Consider the following 22,488-nt stretch of genomic DNA (forward strand, 5'->3'; position numbering starts at 1 on the left):
CCAGCACATTGTTCGATGTTGCAACAGAACGTGCATGGAAGAGGTGAACATGCCCAAGTGCAGGATTCAAGTGGTGACCCTGGATCTTTGAAGCAATAACACTGTCTAAAAAACAGGACTCTGTTTTTTTTTTCATTTATTAATTTATTCTACACTTACGGTATTTATTCAACCTACAGGGTCGTGGGGGGCCTGGAGCTTATCCCAGGAGACTTTGGGCACGAGGTAAAGAACACCCTGGACAGGGTGCCAATCTATTGCAGGGCACACACACACTACAGGCAATTTGGAAATCAACACCAGTTAACCTAATCTGCGTTTTTTTTAACTGTGTTAGAAAACCAGAATATCTGTGGGAAAGCCATCAAGCATGAGGAGAACAAGATTGCATGTTTTTTGGTGGGTGTCATTCCACAGTCCAAAGACATGCTCATTAGCTTAAATTGCATTAACACACACATTCCCAAGTGGGGATTGAACTCTCAATCCTGGAGGTGCAAGCCATGCTGAGACTTTTTAATATTTAATTCTTATTTTAGAATTAGTAGATGTATTTGTAATCAATCTACTTAAATAGCAATAACCCATTTATGACTAATCTTTACACTTGATTCTGGAATCCACTTTGCTTCACCATCTATCATTTCCCTAATGTTTGCTAGCAAATTACTGCTCATATAGTGCTTATAAAGCACTATAAAAGCTATAGTAAGTAGGTAATATTTAATAATTTGGACAGCTTTTCTCAATCTTAATCCCCATATATATATATTTTTATTTTTTTTTTTACAAAAAATGAGAACTAACAAAAATACAACTTATTCCTGAGGATTTTATGGCATTTTTTGTGTTGAATGAAATTATGCTAATAGTCAAGTAAAATAATAGTATTTAGTACACATGATATAAAAGAAAATGTGATTTAACAGATCACACCACCTTTTTCCTGTGATCCATAGTTTAGTTATAACTCTCACATGCCCATTGTAGACACCTTTGGCAGGGGACGGGGGTCAGCATGGGCATTCTGACTGATCTGCAGCTATGCAGCCCCAAGCTGAGACACACCATGTGTTCAGACACCATTAAAATAATAGCTAACAATAACAGCTTTGCATGGATTTCCTTCTGGTTCTCTATCTTCCCACTCAAACTGTCCAAGTAGACATCTAAATGTCTAAATGTGTCAATTAATGAATGAAAGAATGAATGAAAAAATGAATGTGCTGTTTAATTCAATGTTTTATGTCTAGTCATGCATCAATCTACTTTTGCTTTAGTCTAAGTAAAATGTAAACCCTGGGTAAAGTATATAGATTTAATTAACCACAGGAGTGTAAATGTACACTTTTCTGGTTCTATTTCATTTTAGCACTGATTCTAAATATGTAATTATTTCTTCTGTTTTGTGTGACTAAATGAAAGCTGGAGTACATAGGTTATACATGCATGTGTGGATGCTTGACCATGAGTGAAGGTCTGGAAGTTGAAGAGAAACAGAGAAAGAAGGAAAAATAAACAGAGAGAGAGAGAGAGAGAGAGAGAGAGAGCGTGCTGCAGTGACTCACACATTACTGATCTCCATGGAAACATGCTACACATTGTGCAAGGCATCTGCAGAGGGCTGTCATGATGAGTCTGTTATTTCACTAAAATATGGGCTTTGAGGTTGGCATATGGGCTTGTGTTTATATGTTCATTGTATAACTTTCTTTGATTTTTTCGTGCAAAAACCTTTACCTCTGTAATGCGACAATATGCAAAATGTTAAGAGCATTTTCTAAACGAACTGCATGACCACTAAGGCTTTTATTGTAATTCTATGGTAGCAAACTCTTTTTCTCATTACAAAAGCTATTAGAAGGATTTGTGCCATGCTTTTGTTGAATATTCTAATGTTCCTATTCCTACTTCCTGGTTTCCTATAACGAAAGGTTATGACAGTAGTCTGCTATACAAATCAAAGGATAATATTAGCCTTTGTTCTAAGACGTAAGACAGATGCATTTCTTGACCAAGAACATCACTGGCGTTTTTTTTTTTTTTTCCTTGGCAACCAGCAGTTTCTAAACTGCTTCTAAATACTCAATCAAGGCTGTCTGGCACTAACAAAAATGCTGCATTCAAAGTCAGTAGAATCACATTTTCCCCCGTTCTTATGTTTGAACATTAACTGAAGCCCTTGACCTCTATCTGCATGATTTAATGCTTTCAACTGCTGCCACATAATGTACTGATTAATTATCTGTATGAATGAGCAGATTTACAGGTGTTACTAATATAGTACCCACTAGGTGTATCTGTGCATGAAACAGCTGCACTTGAAGTCAACACTCACAAGAAAGTCATCATCACCCTTTAATGTAAGCCCTTTTATTTTAACTATTAAAATAATTAAGTTAAATACTATTAAGTTAATTATATTAACTATTTCATCAATTTGGTGTTCTATTTTGGTTAACAGTTTTCCCTATTACCCACAATGCTATTCGACTCGCATCTGGTAGTGGTGCTACAGAGACATAACCAGATTTTTACCTAAAGGCAGTGACACAACAGCACTTTAGCTCCTCACTTTATCCAGCTCATTGACCTCCTCATCTATACAACATGTTCAGCTGGAGTTTCAAACAATTTTGGTTATGAAGCCAAAGTGCCTGTCATCTTGTAGATCATTCATTAACCTCTGATGTAACTCAATACAACTGTATCGTAGAGCTGATTTGCATTATTTGCATTGACTCCTGTCAAATACACAGTGGACTGCTCATTAATATGAAATAGGACATTGCTGCAAAATGGTGAGTGAAAAAAACACCTAAATCTTCTATTCTATTTTTGAGAATAACAAGAATTCTAACATTTACTGTGATTAATATATTACTGTATGTGATTTAAGTCAGTGTAGGAAATTCTTTATCAAGAGAGCATAATCTTATAAAGATATATTAATAAGTACACTTTTCATGGTGTTGAGCTAATTTATTAAATGTTTATATTAGATTTATGTTTTAATTGTAATTTTTGTAATTTATTTAAAGTAGCAAAGTGCATTATGAGTACATTTTGTTAAATCCTGCTGTTAAGGATTCAGACTTTCTAGGTTTTACCTCCAACCCTAACTTTAGAGAGCTTTTCCTGAAATTAGTTGGGGTTATAAATAAAGTATATATATTTACAACCAGCCAGGATTGACACTTACTTTATTGTCACTTTACTCTGACTGTCTCTTGGATCTTTCTGAGATCCCATCACCAGTTTCTATTAAAGCGCTGGACTTTTGCCAACTGATATTGTTTGTTTGTTGTTTGTTGTCTGTATAATTCTTGTTTTGTAGCTTTATGTATGTACATATTTTGACTAATGTATGTCAAATATGAATGGATTATAATAATTTGTCTTAAATTTGAACATATTTAGCAGTATGTAAATATAATTGGGTTCTGTAACTTTTAGAGCATGATAGCACAGAAACTGCAACTCTTGCGTTCTGATTATGTGAAACTTGTAAATCCTCATAAATAAATATGGAAAAAAAAAAGTTTTTGGATTAGTTACAGGTCCCCTGTATGTAATCATAATAATGGTCAAATTAAAATAATATTTTGGAAGCTCTATTCTATAATAGTGGAGAAACCTTAGCCATCCCATCCATTAGAGTGATGTGTTTTGGACGAGACATGAAACAATAACAAGACATACCACTATTTTACATTCATAAATTTTTAGATCAAGTGAATTACGAGTGAGATAGAATCTTGAGATAGAATCTAGAGCTAGTAATGGGTCTTTTTCAAGGCCCTATTTTTTCTCCCTGCTAGCCAGTCACCAATTCATTGCTGATCCTCCACTGCCCTCTGTTGGTATTAATTTTTACATATTTTAATTATGTACCCACAGAGAAAAAAAACATAAGGATTTAGAGTTTTTTTTATTATTATTATTTGCTTTATCCTGTCAATTCCAGAACAAATGGATTTGTTTGCCACACTAATCCACATGTGATGCTATGGTTAATCGCAAAATGCAGTATCCATATACGTAGAAACCTTAGTGAGACTCTTTAGACAGAGAAAAGTCACCTTTCTGGTTTTAAGAACATAGTGGGAGAATATGCAATGGATCTACATAGTATCATGAATTTAAAAGATCTACAAAGATTTTTGGTGCCTTCTACCTTGTTGCCTTCTACCAGTGTGCAACACCATTAATTAACAAAGGCACTTTTGTATTTTTTTTAAGCAACACTGAATCTTTTTGGACAAGAATCTACCAACATAGCATATCTTAATTTTTCAATTTTAATCCACTCATCCTAGTAAAATAAAGACTCTCCCATTCTATCATATTGCAAAGTGATCTGCTGTACACAGCCCACATTTTTCCACATGTGCCAGTTCACATCATTCCACAGGTTTTCTCTTTTATCAGAAGAGAATTATGTGCATGAAATGTTAGAAAATATGTATGAATCAAAATTATCAGATTGTCCCTGATGAGCAAACCGAGGGCAATGGTGGCAAGGAAAAACTCCCTGAGATGGTAGTAGGGAAGAACCCTTTGAGAGGAACCAGACTCAACAGGGAATCCATCCTCATTTGGGCAATAATGGATAGCAGGAATTGTTTTGCAGTCATACTGTGTGTTAGGCAGCTGGAAGTTCGATATAACAGAAGATGTTAATATAGTGTCTAGTTCATAATTGGAGGCTCAAGTACAAAATTGTAAAAAATTCCACTGACATCACACAAAGTCTTCAAAGAACAGCAAGCAGAAGCGGGCCACCAGGAGGTTCAGAGGGCAGAGAGGGTCTGGATCATTGGCAGCTCAGGAGCGGCATGTGTAGCTCGACAGAGAGAAACAGGGAGAGGAGACGAGAGATAACATTTAGGTCTGCTCACAGTCACACAATGTATGAGGTAGAATGTATATTTAGTGCAATCAGACCACTCCACGATCAACAAACCTGATTGATCAATGAGAATGGGAAAGACAGCATTTAAACATACCAGCTCATTATAATAATCTACGTCCATAAGTCCCCAGATCTGCTTCTTTACCTAAGGCATATTCATTCACCAAAATGCTTGGCTAAATAAATAGCCTTATAGCTTATCCTTAAGTCTATTCCATAACTTTGGGTCTCTGTAAAAAAAATATTTAAAAAAAAAAAGCCCGTAGGCATGGCAGATTGTAAGAAACTAGCAGTTCCCTTACAGTAAATAACGTGGCATGAGACCATTTAGTGCTTCATAGGTCAAAGTGTTTAGTGACATTATAATCATATACTGTATTTTTGCAATATTTCTAAGATAAAGAAATGCTATTCTGGTAAGATTATCTACATGAGCTTTAAATAAAATAGGATTTAGATCTGGTATCTGGATGTGCCATTTTAAAATTTTGAACATCTACTGTCTTTCCTCTTGTGGTGTTAATTTGCAGGTAAAACCTTTATATACAGTTGTCTAACAGAGTCCTAAAGGTTTTGTTCTAAAATAGATTGGATCCAGATTTGGAGCAATCCATTATTTCCAGTATGTTGACTACAGCCACAGTCCCAGCTGTTCTAGCTGCTTCACTGTGAGCAAGGTGTTTTTTGAGTAATAAGCTGTCATGTTTTTGTGTCAAACATACACTATACAGCCATAAGTTTGTAGACATCTGAGCATCATACTTCACACCAATATGCAGTCTTTTCCCAAACTATTGCCACAAGGATGGAAGCATATAACTGTATTAATATCTTTGTATACTGTAGCATTACAATTTCCATTGATTGGAACAAACATGTAGTAGCATGACAATGCCCCTATGCACAAAGTAAGGTCCATGAACACCCAGGCTTTCCAAGTTTAGAGTGGCCTGCACAAAAGTCCTGCCCTCATTCCTACTAACCACCTCTAATGTTAATGTTCTGTATGTCTGTTTACAGTCCCTCTGTTCATTAAGTTTGGTGGGATGTCATTATCTCATCTTACCTTGTCACTGTATTCCCCCATTTTCTCCACTTATGATCTTAAAGTGAGACATTACAACTGTTCTCTCCTTTTCGCTCTTTTCTCCTCTCTTTCTCCCTCTCTCTTTTTCCCTCTCCCTGTCTCACTATCAAGCTATACATGTTGCTCCTGAGTTGCCAGTGATCCAGATCTCCTCTTCCCTCTGGACCTGTCTGACTCATCCTGGTGTCCTGCTTCTGGTTGGGGATCTCGTCACATGGATGCCCCGTGTGGTCTGCCTGGGATGCGTGTGGTGACTGGGGACGGTTCCACAGTCCTGTCCTCGAATGATGCAGACAGTTGTTCTCTGAGGACTTGAGACTTTCCTACAGTCTACCTGAGCCTCCAAGAACAAACTGGACTCCATTTTAAACACATCTCCTGTTATACTGAACTTCCAGTCTCACACAGTATGATGCAGATCAATCCCTGCTATCCGTTTTATCCAAATAAGGATATGTTCCCTGTTGAGTCTGGTTCCTCTCAAGTTTTCTTCCTATTACCATCTCAGGGAGTTTTTCCTTGCCACTGTCACCGTCGTCCTCGGCTTGCTTATCAGTGTCAAGGTCTTATCATTTTGATTCATACGCATTCACATTTCATACAAACTTAAATAATTCTTTTGAGTGTGTAAAGCTGCTTTTATGACAATGTCAATTGTTAAAAGTGCTATACAAATAAAATTGAATTTAAATTGATTTAAAAATGTTATTTTTTATAAATAGTTTGTACATCTCTCCTGATGGATACATTTTCAAAGTTAGAACGTGTATGTACTATACTTTGTAAGCTCTATGCAGACCATAGCTTCAGAAGTCAGATGAAATGAAGAAGATATCAATATCAATTGTTTTTCTATTTACATATCGTTAATGGCCATTAAAAATGAAAAATTGGGGGTTCTTATTTTCCATTTTAATAGGAGTGTAATGACTTTTCATATACAGTGTAGTGATTTTTAATAGTGTTTAGCACAGTTGCCTTTCAACTGCAGGGTTGTGTGCTGAAATGTGTATCTGTTGTGTCTTTATTTAGTTTTCTCCCCATGCATGGTGGGTTTCCTGAAGGTACCCTGGTTCCCTTCTAAAGTCAAAAGATATTAGCCTAGGATAAATGGTGCTCCAACATGCCCGTAAGACATGCACATTGTTTATGTGTAACCAGGGACAGAGATGTACAGTAGTTAGTCATCAAATAAGGAAGGGTTGTGTTTATTATTATTTATTGGAATTGTGAAATGATAATTCTGCATGTTCTGGCATTAGTACAGAATTGCGATTGTGTCCTATTTGTAGTGTGAGTTTTACATACTGGGAATTTTGAGAAACTGTTTGCGTTGTACTGTGTATTGATTGGAGAAATAGAGTACTTACCACCCTTATAGACTTTAAATATTACATTAAACAAGCAAGAAAATCAAATAGGTAAGGGACAGAAGTTCACTGTCAAGTCATTGAGTCATATAGCTGGAATTCCTGTACATTTACTATCATAAAAAAGCAGGAATTTACAATGAAATTATTCTTTTATTATATTTTTAATTATTATAAGTAGTATCAAATTACTTGCATAATCACTTACTGTTTTTTCCACCTTCCTTGTCACTGTTATGGATATCGAGGGCACTTTTTTTTTTACTATCACCTTTTAATGCTTATTCTGCTTTTGAGTTTCCAAGTAAGCAAAGAACAAAAGCATTTTTTGGTGTAGACAACCAGGTAATAGTGTGGTTATGTTATGGATTTCATGTAAAAACACTTCTTCATTTGAAATTAAATACTTATTTAAATACTTATATTAAATATCCAAGCTAGAATATCACAATCACAGTTGAAATTCCTAATTGTAGTTTTCATAATTAAAAAAAGACAAAAACCGGGCCATTTTTCATGCAGTTATTATTGGAATCACCACAGACATTCAAACCATACAGCACAACACAGTTGATTTTTACAAATAGTAAAAAGACCTATTTTTTTTGAAGAAGAAGACAAAAGATGAAATTGCCTGCTATACATATTTAAATGTTGTAATCAGTTTCATAAAGATAACGTATCTGATAGCAATATTTCTATGTGTGCAAATCTTTCATAAAAAATGCTTTCACCTATCTATTATTATTAAATTAAAAAAAGTACATACGTAGAAAGCTACCTAAGTATATATATATATATATATACTGTACTATATATATACCAAATTCATTTAAGAGAAATCAATGATTATTGAAATAGAGCAAACAAAGGAGAAATCAGAACATTTTCCATGGCAATCCATGGTTCTTTGCTCAGTGATCAGCTTCACAATCATGATCAAATTCTTTTGCTTAAAAAAAAAAAATGTAATACCTCATAGGGACCACAAAATACCGCATTAATACTGCAATTTACACATCATATCCAGCTTTAGCTGCTGTAATGCCAGTTGCTCATGTTGGCTGTGCTTTCCCTTGTAAACATGCACAGCTCTGGCTCTCCCTCCATGCTGGGGTTTTGCACGGGGCACATGGAGAACCAGGTGAGGTTGAAGAGTCACCGCACGCCTGCCCCTCGGCCCTCACTAAAAGGTTTACGTTCTTAACATCAATGTGTGTGGGTCCCAGATGGAGCAGGCATGCCCAATGCCAGCCATCACTGCTTACAGGATGGCACAGAAGAACTTCTTCTCCCTGAAAGGATTCTCAGAAGCAGGCACGGGTGACAGCAGAGGGTCCTCCTTAGCGTGGGCTTCGCAGTATGACATCAGATCTGCAGCCGCTTTAGACACCTGCCAATGAGAAATGTATAAACTTGTCGTAGATGGTAAGTTCACATAGTTCCGAATAATACATGAGGTAGCACCTTTTTTCTTCTTCTCACCTTTATGCGATCAATGTTAGCTTCCATCTTGAGCTGTTCCACCAGTTTGCGTGCCTGGGCGATGCTGGCAGTGTTGTTGCTCGCCATGAGTCTGCTGGACTGGGAGGCTTAAACACGAACACTACTGCACAAGAATAAACACTGATAATAATTATGTTTGTACACTGATTCATGTGCCACAAAATCACATGGTTGGACATTTCCTTTTAATATCAGTGCGTCACTGTGCAAAACTGCCTTCCATGCTGCCTAGCAACACCATGAGATAGGAACTGCTGATTTGACTGCCTTCGTGCTATTTTTTTTTCTTGACGCAAAAGGAAAGAAACAAATAACCCTAATATATCATGCATCATAAATAACAAATGAATGAAGTACTTCTTGCTAGTTGAAAGAAGCGATTGCTACAAATGCAGTTGTTATTTGCAGTTGGCTCCTGTTTGCCTTCACCCATTTTGCCCTCCTCCTTTGACCCCTTAAATCTACAGGATAATTTCTTTTACATAATGTGCAATGACTGGTAGTTTGCTTTGCATTTCATGCAATTCATAATTAACCCATTATTAAACCCAGAATGACATCCATTTTGGAGATGCTATAACGGCACTGAGTGGCATTGTGCTCAGCGTTACTGGGATTGGCATGTGTTGAATGACTTGTTGGGCCATACATCATTTCATTCGGGTCCATTTACGTGCCATCATTTCTATGGCAGTTACTTACAGGGATGGGTTGCCAGTTTGACACCTGATTGTATCTGACTATTTGGGGTAAAGAACCATAATTAAGGTTCCAACAGTAATGGCCTGGCGGCATCAGGGCTCGAACAGGGACATCCTGATCAACAGTCCAACACCTTAACCACCAAGCCACCCCTGCCCCATAGGGTCATACAGCCAGTGTAAATGTTGTGTGTGTATCTAATATATAATCTTTGTAAGAAAATTGTACCTTGGATCTTTCTCCCTTGGTCTTTTTAGCTCAGTACCCCTTAAATATAACTACTCAAGGTCCAGTCTTGTGTTCCTCTGTTCAGACTTTGGCCTATAGGAAAGAAGTCAAACACAGATCATTACATCTGTATACACACACACACACACACACATGCACACACTTATCAAAAGACATTTCTTTCAGCAGTGTAGACTCCTGGGTTAGCTCTACTGGGCGTCAGCATCACAGACTAATCTCTGCATGATATTTCCCAGTTATTAATGTGAAATGGTAGGGTGTGTGTGCATGTGTGTGTATATGTGTGTGTGTGTGTGTGTGTCACTGTTGTGCAATATTGCCACATGGACAACAACGACATGCTGTGTCAGAGGGTGGGAGTGTGCATTTAGGCTTGGTGTTGTTTGTTCCTCTACATGGATGTTGGTAGCATGCTGTGACACACCTGTCAGGACTGTGAGCTCAAAGGGTGTGTGGTGTATTAGAGTTTTTAATCTCAGTAGGCCCATCTGCAGAAAGGTTAGCCACAAAGGCCTACTAATGAGACAGAGCAGCAGGGGGCGCCAATGTGTCAGCTGTCACTGACCCCAGTCTCACTAATGAGTCAAGCTTAGCCTGCTGGCTTAAATATATCCAGGGGGAAAAAAAGAAAGAAAGAGACAGAGAAAGGAAGATGGAGGAAGTAACCAAGCAGTCCTTGATTACACTGTTCTATTATTTTCTTTACAGTAATGCCTCCATGCCTCTATAATTTGTCTAAGCACAAGTGTACAATCGCCTGTGTCTCTAGTTAAACACATCCCGACACAGCTTAACTTCATCAAGACTATCAGTTTACTGTAATGCAGTATGCCGTACTAATAAACTTTTTAATGAAGTGAGTCTCCTGCTGTCTATACAATTATTTATAATGTTTTCTTTCTTAGCAGATTGCATCCAATCACATTTCCTGGACTTATCGCATTATTGCACTGAAGTCACTGTGTCATTTTTAAATCCACGCTTAACAATGTTATTGTGGCAAGCAGGAAGCAGAGCCCTACTGGGAATTCAACCTAAAATGGTATGTGTACTCTCCAGAATAGCTCAAATCTAAATTGACCAACTGCTGCTGGTCTCATTTTCATCCTGAAGCTCAGAGCTAAAAAGAGAAGTAAACCTTTTCACAACCATTAGCCTCTGTTAAACATGACAAGTCGGTGGTTAGGACAATTTCAGGCGATGTTTTCATTAGTGCCCTTCATTAAGACTTAGGGAAAAAAAATGTCACACTGAAACCAGTAACCCCTCTTTTGCAACGAACATCAGTTGCTAGGCAACCTAGATGGCAAAGCATCTAGGAGAGGTGAAATGTTCCACTCTGAAATCAACACGGAGGCTAGACCCAGGCAAAGCACACAGGAATCTGCATTTAAGTAGCTGAGAGTGGAAGTCAGAACCAGCCCAGTCTTGCTCAATCAAAACGAAATCAGTTTATAGAAACTAAGAACATCAGCATACATCGGGAACAGTGAACCTTTGGATGTCAGTTCCTGTTTGTTCTCACATCATACTGCTCACTGTTTTACCTTATAGGGGATCAGAGAGAGAGAGAGAGAGAGAGAGAGAGAGAGAGAGAAAGAAAGAAAAGTGAACTGAGTATGTCAACTTAAGAGTTTGGCCAGACTCAATAATATGCAAACTGTGGTATGTGAGGTGAGAGGTGCAGGAAGTGGGAGCATTCCTGTGTAATGGTTGGTGTATCTTATATCCTAAAGGTGTAGATTTCTGTGCGGTGAATCTGTATATATATATATATATATATATATATATATATATATATATATATATATATATATATATATATATATATATATATTCTTTCGGTGTCTCCCCGAGGAAATGGTTAATAACAGAGGATGTATTAAGTGGGGGAGAGCATTGTGGATGATTTTGTTTAATCTGAACTCCTGGAAAGGGGACCATATGCCCACTCTTTACTCAGCTCAATCTCCTACGGATACACAGGAAGGAAGCTTAGTCTTTTCGCACCATTTCAACATTATGCAATATAAACTGTAAAGCTGTGTTCGTAAAATAAAAAATTAAATAAAAAGACAATGGAAAATCTTTCTCTGGTAAGAATTAATAATTGCACTTGGTTTTACTGTCAAAAAGAAGAATTGAATCTAAAAGAAAGCAAATATACTCAGCCACTAATTACTTATCTCTAGCTACTGTAACGCAGATGTAAAGCCTCTTTAGAAGGTAAGAAACAGCTCTGTGGAAGATGCTGGTTAAAGTACTGCTTTGGTTATACATCATAAGATCATAATCTTTAGTAGGGTAAACAAACCAAAAAGTTTCACTGGTGTGACTGCTGCGAGTAGCCAAGTTGTGGGTATTTGTAGAAAAGAATAAGCAGTATGTACAGTATATTGGGACATATCGCAACCTCTCTTCCTCTTTTAATACGGTGCTCTGTCTTTCACTCACATCTTACCCATGATCTTTCTCTTCCCTATTTCTACAGTCTGCCAGTGGTGTGATACCATTGTTTTTCTCTTTTATTTACCATATCTACTTCAGCTACTGTAGAAACAGAAATAAACTCATGAGTTAATGTTTCATCAAGATCATACAAAAACAAGACTTGCTTTTATCCACAAATTAACGAATGCAAAGTAGTTTAATTGGAAATTGATTTAATAGTGTTTAAATAAGTTTTAATGTAGTGACTAAAAGAGCCCTATGATATGAATTATAACAGACATCATGTAATTCTGGGCACTCCTATCAGAAGATATACAGTAAATTCTAAACTTAATCTAATATAGCACGGTGTTGTCATTCACTTTGCTGAAACAACCTCAGGGCAGAGGAAACTATTTTTTGGGATATTAAAATGTGTGGTTTAAAAGATTATAGCACCCTTCTGGGGTCATACAGTTCCACGTAGAAACTGCTTCAAAATGTAAAACCTTGGGCCATTCAAAAAATGTGGTCTAATTAATGTGGACTAAATTAGACATTACAGAAAGAGTGAGAGCAGTGTTATTCTTTCCAGAGAGACTTAACTCAATCCAGTCTTGAAGAAAAGTACAGTGCTGCTCAAGAAACTGTTTTATGTTTGAAATAAATATTATTTGTTGTTTATTGAGCTTATTGTTTGAATACATGTGTCTAAACACAACCTGTGTTTAGATATGTATGATCAGACCATTTTTAAACAAGGTGCCAAAATGAGAAAAGGGAAATATTACATTTTTATGGATTTTTCTTTCAGATTTTTATTATAATACTTTTGTAGAAGTATAAAAGAAATCAAATAAAACTATGCAGCATAGTCTTGTGATGATTAGCATTGGCCCTTTGCACTTCGAGGGTCTGAGTTCGATTCCCTTTCCCCGTGTGCATGGAGTTTGCATGTTCTGCCCGTGCTTGGTGGGTTTCCTCCATTAGGAAATCTCATGCTCCCACATTCATAAATTGCTTCCCCACATAATTTACTCTTCCTTAGTCAATAGATGTTTTGATGGCAGTTTGATTACAACAAATCTGATGCACTGCTATACAGTAAAATCCTACATTCTAGTAAACTAAATTTGGGCTCATAGCTTCCAGAAAGGTTCTTGCAATCTTAAAGGCTTTCTGAGGAACAACTCAAAGTTTTTTTCTAAGCATGTATTTGAAAGCAAAGTGAAATCCTTTCATACAGAATATCATTTGTTTAGAATAAAACACTAAGGTTGTGCTATTATAAGAATATAATCTACAATGCAATGCAATGTGGTGTGTTGAGTTTCCACCCCAAAGTTTCCTAGAGTATTTTATACCTTTTACAACTCAGCAATTTGTCAAATTAATAAATGAAAAAATGTAATAGTTATGTTTATTGTTTCAGAAAACGTCAGCAGTAAGATGTTATGTACTTCTAGTCTATTACAACTTTTAATAGACTACTTTTAATAGAAAGACTAGTCACATTTTCTGGCTGATATATATATATATATATACCCACACACACACACACACACACACACACACACACACACACACAAACACCATCCAGAAAATGTATATACACAACAGGAAATAAACAATAGTATTAGTATGATGCCTGTATATTATTGCTATAATATTAATAAAATTATCATATTACAATACTTCTACAAGTTTTCTTTTCCTGAAGTAAGTATGTATAAATTTTTTTGACTGACTTGTGCACTTAAGCAACCACTTTTTAGACAAAAAAAAACAAAAAAACAAAATGGAAGCTGCTGTGTTTTGCATTCAAAAAAGAAGCAGGTGCAACAGTCAAAATCCTCAAAAACTGTGGGTGGTTCTGCAGGACGCTCAGTAAAACTTAGTAACTAATTTCCCTATAAAACTGCACAAACTGTATCTGACACTAAAAGCATCCTCAAAGCATTGTCACACAAAATACTGCGGTTGTTTTATTGATTACGGTTTACCAGCCTTTATAATTTTTAAGGCATCCTTGATCTACAGCATTTAATGGCACGTGCCTAAGACTTTTGCAAAGTAATGTACATAAATAATCAACTGCTTGATCATATTAAAGAATTAAACAGCGCTGTGATATAGGTGCAAAATAAAGCCCTTTCCTCCAGGAACCTAGAGTCATGTACACACTCCAGATAAACCAAGCCTTGAACACAAGTCTGTTATTTCCTGGGGTGAGTGACTCAGCTGTTAGATAGCCCATTTGTTCCTCATCACCATGGCCTCTGTTAAAGCGTGTGCATAGTTCCCTAAAGGTTAGCTTATACCAAAGAGTTTCACATACTTCAGTTCATTAACACTGTGGTTTTGTGCAGGTCTGTGCATCTTAGTTCTTTTTTTTTTACCAAGAGACAGATTGAAATGTATACTACAGCAGTTTTTTGTGTGTGTGGCCTTTCACCAATATAATTTATCTCCTTCATATATGTATTTAATCATATTTAAATAAAATGTTCTTGATAAAAACAGAGGATGTAGAAGCATTTTTGACACAGCAAGGTTTGGTGGATGACCAGTATCCAGAACTGATTGCCTAGAAGGATTGTAAAGTAAACTATGAGGGTTTTGTTATAATAGTTTGTCCATCCCAAGGCTTTTCTATTTGGTCAGTTCTATACAAAGTGATTTTCTACTATCATGTTATTGTTTTATTTTGTTAAATGATTAACTGAGTAGAATAATACTAAATAAAATAATAACATATAACAAGCCAACTTTCTGTATTCCAAAAACAGGAAGTTTAAGAGATCCACCTAACTGAAAACTTGCAAACCTCTATTCAGCATTTCTCGTAACTTTCTGTTTTCATCATAAACGCCAAACTAGAAAAGAAAAACACAACAGTCAACAAATTATAAGCGTAGAGAACTGTGCATGGGCTCACAGGGTACTGTATGCGCAAAACAAGGCATAAGATTGGTGCCTTAATTATTTTTGAAATGTTCATGGCCATCAGTGCAGATGTTATAAGTGGTGCAAATGTAAAGAGGAGAAGGGTTTAAGCGCATAAATAATTAGAAAGTGGTTAAGTATGCTAATGTGATAGATAATTAAATCAGTAGAAATTTTGTAATGACATAAAAATAGATTTAGTAAAATAGTCTCTTTATTTCTTTTTTTACTGGTAACAATGACTGATCACATCAAACAAATCATTATCTGGTGCTGTTTTTTGCCATGGTGACACGCTAGCAGTTAGTGTTGTCTGTGTGCAACTCCAGTGTTTGAGGTTTGATGTTCTCGTGATTGGTGGTTTTCCTTTTGGTACTCCAGTTTCCTCCTTTAGTCTAAAGACATGTGTTGTAGCTTTAATACTGTTTCCAAATTTCCCTTAGTACAAAGGAATGTTCAAGTCAAACTGGGTCTTTCTGATGAATAAAGGTGTAAAACCAATTGACATTTACAGAAGACTTCAAGCATAGTACGATTATGAGACTCTTAAAAAAACATTTCAATTATATGAACATTTACAAAGCAGGCCATATATGTCCATAAATGATGATCCACGGAGTCCACTACAGTCATTCCTATGAACATTTAGCGAGTGGGACGTCTGACCCTTGAGCCTTGGATAACTTGTGGAGGATTTGCAACTGTTTGTGGAATCTGTACACAAAATTATTCACAAACACCACTCGCACCTTACAGGAACTCAGCTGGAAGTTACTGACACATCCTGACCTCGCTCTCTGATATTTCCACGTTTGAGCAATTATAGGAGGTCATGCAAGGCCAGTGTGTCAAAGAGGTAGTCCGATCATGTATTCGGCAAACAGAGAAAACTTTCTTTTTTGGTGGTATTCAAGCAGTGGTGAAACGCTAGGTTATAGGCATTAGTGTATCAGAGGATTATGTAGAGATATAAAGTTGTTGTTGTTTTTTTCGCTCATAACTGTGTTCTGTTATTCTGTACAACCAAACATCTTGGTTTGATGTGAACACCCCTCGTAAATGAATGATGGAGTGTGAGCTTGTGCCCTGTGTTGGGTTTGCACACCCACTTAGGATAGACGCCAGTCCTCAGATGACCCTACACAGGATAAGCAGTATGGTTTTTGCCTTGAATAGATTTCATGTCGATATTTACTGGTAGTGTAATAAATATGTAATAGTAGTAGAAGAAGGAGAGAATGATACAGAGAATGACACTCCATCCACGTCAGCACAGATCATAAATTTATGACCACAAAAAGACCAATGTGTGCAAAAGCAAAAAAATAAATGGCTGTTTTGGCCAACAAAAATAGGAACAGGCCATCATTATCCAGTTAATTGTAGTTGTATTGGCACAAAAAAAGAGAGACATGTGTGCTTTGTCAGCTCTCATTAAATAGAAGATTAAATATTACACATAATTTTTAAAAAACATTATTAAAATATTAGTAATATTAAAAGAGGAGATTTTTAATCGTAGTCTTCTTCCTTTTTCACCACAGGTCACCCAGTGGTTACTTAAAATTATGTCTCCAGTTACATTTACAGTGGCTGACAGTGGGGATTGTGAAAGTACATCAGCTTTTCCATGTCCTCTGTACTTCTGGAGCTCCATCAGCCGTATCCATTTGGTTCTATTACAGTAAGTCATTTAGGTTTTTATTAATTGGCAGAGGTTGTTTAAAGTGCAGACTTTGCTAGCATAACTCTTGCTCTATATATTCTGCATCACTAATGATGCACCATCGTTGAACTCAACTCCAGAATCTACTTGGAAAAACATTCTGGTGTGCACTGTTGTGTTCGCTTTTTAATGTGTGGTTTGTTTTCAGCGCTGGTTTTCCCTTATTTAAACTTCTTTATCCTTCTGTGCACATTGCTCTCAATGGTGTCATCTCCATAAACATTCTATAGCCTTCTGTGAATGTCGGACGGCCTGCATCCCTCCTTTATCAAGAACTCAATGATAAAACAACATGAAGAGGAGTTAGAATAGTTCATTTAAATATTTTGCCTATTTTGCAGTACCTTCAGTACAACCCTTGTATATCAATACCAAATATTGTAGAGCAGCATATGCAAGACGTATGACTCAAGGTTAGTCTGCTTGCATGTTTCTCATAAACACACCGCTCAAATGGACTGTGAAATTTTTATTCTGAGTATAAAGTGCTTAATACATGCAACCCCGCCTGACCCGGTTTTAGCTTACAGCTGCGAATGAAGAACATACAGCAACAGGTCACAGCACTGTTTCACAGCCAGTCCATCCTTGAGGATTAAGAGATCAATCTAGACCACATTTTAAACCTTTAATGCTAAAACAAGCATGGTCACATCATCAAGCTTAGGTTGTGATTTGAAGGTTGCTGCCATATGTAGTTGATTAACATATCATCTGAAAAACATATGCAACACAAAATACAATGGCAAGAATTACGTTCTTATATTATTTATCTCTTACTGTTTGCATGTTGACCACAATTATAATTTGCACATGGCTTACAGTAAAACGTGATGAGACAAATTGCAGGTCTTTCACCTGAATTAGGGCTTGAAAAGGCTTTAATGATACCAGTTCCAGAGAACACTTTGTTTCCAGGGAAACAGGAGCAAGTGTCTGAGTGTGTGCATGTGTGTGTGAGTGAAAGAGAGGGAGGGTTTGTGTGTGTGTGTGTGTGTGTGTGTGTGTGTGTGTGTGTGTGTGTAGCTGGTATAAACATGGTTTCCTTCAAAATGGACCACGCTGCCAAGAACTCCCAAGACTCCTGGGAGGTTAATAATATTCCAAACATTTAAAGCTATAAACTCTGCACATTCTACAAAAGTAGAATCCACTCGCGCGTGCACACACACACACACTCGCTGTTTTAAACAGTGCAGTTGAGGAATCTTCAACACCAACATAAATATAATTCAGTTTGAAGATAAATGTTAGACATGGCTTTTCCTGGATGCTGATATCAGGTTGCGATTGGTTTTCATTACCTCTATGAATCATTGAAATGCATTCTATTAAGGTTTCTTTTAAACTTATTCTTCAGAAATATATTTATTCCTGGCAGCAGATCGTTAAATCTTTTATCTCTGTCGACTCCCCATTAGTGGTCAGCTTTGAATATGCAGCAGAATGTATTACTTGTAAGCCAATGTTTTCACAATTGCAATAAGGATTTGACAGAAAGCTGCATATTACATGATTTCAATTAACCACATATTTTAGAGTTTCTATAGGTACGTGGAGAAATCACAACATTCGGATGGTGCAATAAATTTGAATTATTTTGGTATATTTTAATAATATATGTTAATTTAACCAACGCTAAATTATTAGTTATAAACATCCAGGGCACAGCAGGCCATGCCTTGCATTCCTTTTCTCCTGTAACCATGTAAATTTTCTATTATTACCCCTTCTGATCCTAAATAATTCCTAACAGATGCGTTATGTGATTGAAGCTTAAGAACTAGAACGATGAGTTTATTATATTGCAAGGTATGTAGTGATCACGAAACATAGGGCAACATGACTCCACCCATGTCATGCTGCCCTATCTCAGACACAGTTTAAAATGAACTATACAGATAACATGCACAGTATATTAGAGAGGTTACACTATACCCCATTCTACAATCAGAGGCATGTGGCTAATAGTCTTCCATTGTGAGAAGGACCACACCATGTTTGGCTGTGTGTATGTGTGTGTGTGTGTGTGTGTGTGTGTTTGTGTGCACACGCAGTGTGATTATCTGGGGCCCAGGGTGGACGAAAGCTGCTAAGTCATTCCACCTCTCTGATGACTGGTTTGACATTTTACAAGGCTTAATCATAATGATAATCATGTTTTTTCCCTAAGCATCGAGGGGAAGGCATGGGAGGGAAAACATTATATCATTTGTCTTGTTTCTCTTTAAGTGCCTGTGTTGGCGTGGGACTAATATAAACACATTTTCCAGTGAAAAATGATAAAAACTTTTTTTTAAAGTCACCCTAAAACAACACATACATCTCTTTCTTTTCTCTAACTCTCACACACATTTATCATTCATTCCAATCAATTCAATGTTCCATTCTTTCTTTTTAAACTTTAGTCTTATAATGTATTTTAAATGAAAATACCACACACACACACACACACACACACACACAAATATATATATATATATATATATATATATATATATATATATATATATATATATATATATATATTGCCCAAATGTAGATAGACAAGAATGCACGTATACCGCAACGCCTGAACGTAATTAGACGCTCACTGTTACATAACATGGCACGTTGTTGTGGTAAGCACAGAAGAAACGATATTGCAAGCACCAGGGGGCCAAATAAGAACTCATTGTATGCATTATGTATTTCCGGATCACTCTGATCTATGTTACTTCACTATATAATGTGTTATGGGCTCCATTCAGCAAAATGAATGATGAGATGAATTGCTATACAGCTTACAGCACTACATCATCAGCCTTCCTTTATACACCTAAACATCTCATAATAATTGTCTTACAAGAAAGCAAAACTGTTTGACCATTATGAGAATTCGCCAGGGACTCCTTGGGGATTCCTCACAAATAGGCTACTTTTTCCTCCCTTTGCCATCATTCTTTCTCCAGTATCTTCTCTATCCCCTCCCCCATTTTTTCATGAATCCTTTTCTTTTTCTAACACATACACAAAGGAAGTACAAACATATCCTTAAAGCATTTTCTAACAGGTTCCGTTCTACAGATGGCACACTGTGGAAATGATTTCTTCTCGTATTCTTTATTTAATAATAAGCTATCAAGCCCTTCGGGAGTCTTCTTCTGTCGTGTTAACGATGATGTACAGTGACACACATGCAATAGCTATGGATGAGTCGTGTTTCCACACAACACCACCCTGATAGAACATTCTACACATAGCCACATACTCACACACCAAGGCATTGTTCACAAACTATCATTAATCAAATACACCTGTACAGTGAGCTGAAATCACACTGTGGAGGAAATGCCAGTCGATTTTGTTGAATTATGCTGTAACGCCCACCTCTCACAGAGAGAAAGATCTCCCTTTCAGTCTTGAATGTACAAGGACACATCTGCAGCTTCTTCATTTGCCACAGTGAGCTGATGAAAAAGTCTTACCTTCTCAGAGAGATTGTGTTTCGGTTTAGCTCTTCTCAGAGACTCCGATATTGCAAAGGATGCAGTAGTAGTGGCCAAAGGTTTTCTCTCTCGCACTGTCCCTCTTCCTCACACTTTTGCAACACACACACATAAACACGCAAACACACACTGTCTGCTACACCACTCTTGCTGACAGCCCTTCTCATGCTCCGCCCTACAGCTAGTGGAATCACTCAGGAAGCCAACTCAAGCCCACTTCCCCCTCTCTCAGGGAACACACTTACACTTAGCCAGACATTGTCCAAAGAAAAATACAAAGGCTCATACCTGCCCTCCTCCTACAAATACTTCATCCTATGGTCACAACGTTGAGTTCGTGCCCCTTCGTTTTGTTCTGCCAGGCAGGTTTTATATTTGTACACTAGAGACACTAATTCCAAGTTATGTGATGTGCTGCAGAATCAGATCTCTTCAGTTGAATTGCTCCTCTATACAACCTCTGCCTTTCACAGAATGCACTGTGTGGTTCTGGTACAGTGTTGAGAGCAAGAAAAGATAAATGTGCACAACTGCCCCTCCCCCATTGAGCGTGACCGAGAGAGAGAGAGAGAGAGTCAGAGAGAACGAGAGAGAGAGAAATTTACCATTTTTCTTGATAGACTCATTCTTTTTTTTTAGATTTTTACATGCACACAATTAATCCAAATCTAAACGCCCAAGCTCCTTTAATCTTCACATTGACATTATTATGGCTGCAGATTATTTTTTTTAAATCCAGGTGGCACCCACAGATACATACAAAGGTACCAGACAAATGGTATAGTTATTGGATTATAAAATATGTAAGTAAATGACAAATGGAAAAGTATGCATTCCAAATACTTTCTCACAAAAATAGATAAATTGGATGAATGATTCAAGTGTAGCATGGATGGATGGATGGATGGATGGATGGATGGAATAGTATATTTTTTCATGTAAAGAATTAAATGGGAATCAAAATAATTTGAGACTGTGTTAAGTACATGTTAAGCCAAACATTTTAACGTCATTGATGAAATGCCCTAACTTTATAACTAATATCATCATTTATTAAATCAGTTGAGGAAAACAAACCAAAACTTAGCTGCAGTGATTGGTCACTAATTCCTTGCTATATAAATAGACATGCACACTCCCACATCTATTATTGACATGACAAAGCCCTTAAGCAGACTATGATTAACATGTTTTTTTTTTTATTATTTATTTATTCATTTTTTAATTCCTTTTTTTTGGGGGGGGGGGGGTCTGGTGTCTATAGCAGCTTCTGTCCTGCCCTATTGCCCTGTGGAATTACTGCAAGGTCATCAGTGTAGGCACTGTCACCCAGAGCTTTATCCATGCCTACTAAACAAAGCCTTCAGTCAGCTATGTACACAACAGCATGCACACACAGATGGGTTTTTTGCTTTTATATGGCTTTTATCTTTGTTTTTCCAATTTTTATTAAAATAACACACCAGATATCAGCAAATAAGCAAAGGAAATTTCCAATATGAAAAAATGGCAATCCAGTATAGTTATGTTGATGGTGGTTGTGGTGTTAATTCATGTGGCCTAATTAATGATCCTGCATAAAACATAAGCAGACGAGAAAAGAGACCAAAGAAATTAGGGTAAAAGAAGGAAAAAGTGGGTGGGGGAGGGAAAAAGAAGGAGCAAAAGCAGGAGGAGGGCAGTATGACGAAGACAGCTGATGAAATGGATTTCCCCTCTAGTCGCCATGGCAACAGTAGTGGTAGATGAACGATTTCCTGTACAGCTGGGTAGCAGTAAGCAATAGACTTACAAGAAGAACCTGTTCTTATTTTAAACAATATCTTGGTGCACAAAATGATATTAATATTATCTAATCTAATATTTCTTTCCCTCACATGATAACTATTTTTTATATCACCAAATGAACAATCAGACAAATACCCAACACAGCTCTTTCGCATGTTTCTATTCCTTAATGTCTTTTAAGAGAGAAAAACACACAGACAAAGGAACCAACAGCCTCTTACACCAATAACCAAATTACAGTAACACACTACTGTAACAAGTAATATTGCAAAAAAGTGTGA

General features: G+C 36.8%; 1 protein-coding gene across 4 annotated transcripts; it reads right to left on the bottom strand.

Moving 5' to 3' along the window:
• Positions 1-7,880: 7,880 nt before the first annotated feature.
• Positions 7,881-20,890, bottom strand: gng2 (guanine nucleotide binding protein (G protein), gamma 2). 4 transcript variants are annotated; one of them, XM_053501935.1, is made up of 4 exons: positions 20,708-20,890; positions 9,809-9,901; positions 8,858-8,978; positions 7,881-8,765 (listed from the first exon to the last, which is right to left on the bottom strand). In XM_053501935.1, exons 3-4 carry the CDS (start codon positions 8,942-8,944, stop codon positions 8,637-8,639), a joined length of 216 nt encoding a protein of 71 aa, XP_053357910.1. In that variant the 5' UTR covers positions 8,945-8,978; positions 9,809-9,901; positions 20,708-20,890; the 3' UTR covers positions 7,881-8,636. The 4 variants fall into 4 exon arrangements, with proteins under 4 accessions (XP_053357910.1, XP_053357908.1, XP_053357909.1 ...); XM_053501933.1 differs by having other exon boundaries at positions 8,858-8,981; positions 20,708-20,886; XM_053501934.1 differs by lacking the exon at positions 20,708-20,890 and adding an exon at positions 20,399-20,573.
• Positions 20,891-22,488: the final 1,598 nt, after the last annotated feature.

Source organism: Clarias gariepinus, chromosome 8 (assembly GCF_024256425.1).
Source record: "Clarias gariepinus isolate MV-2021 ecotype Netherlands chromosome 8, CGAR_prim_01v2, whole genome shotgun sequence".
Lineage (NCBI taxonomy): Eukaryota > Metazoa > Chordata > Actinopteri > Siluriformes > Clariidae > Clarias > Clarias gariepinus.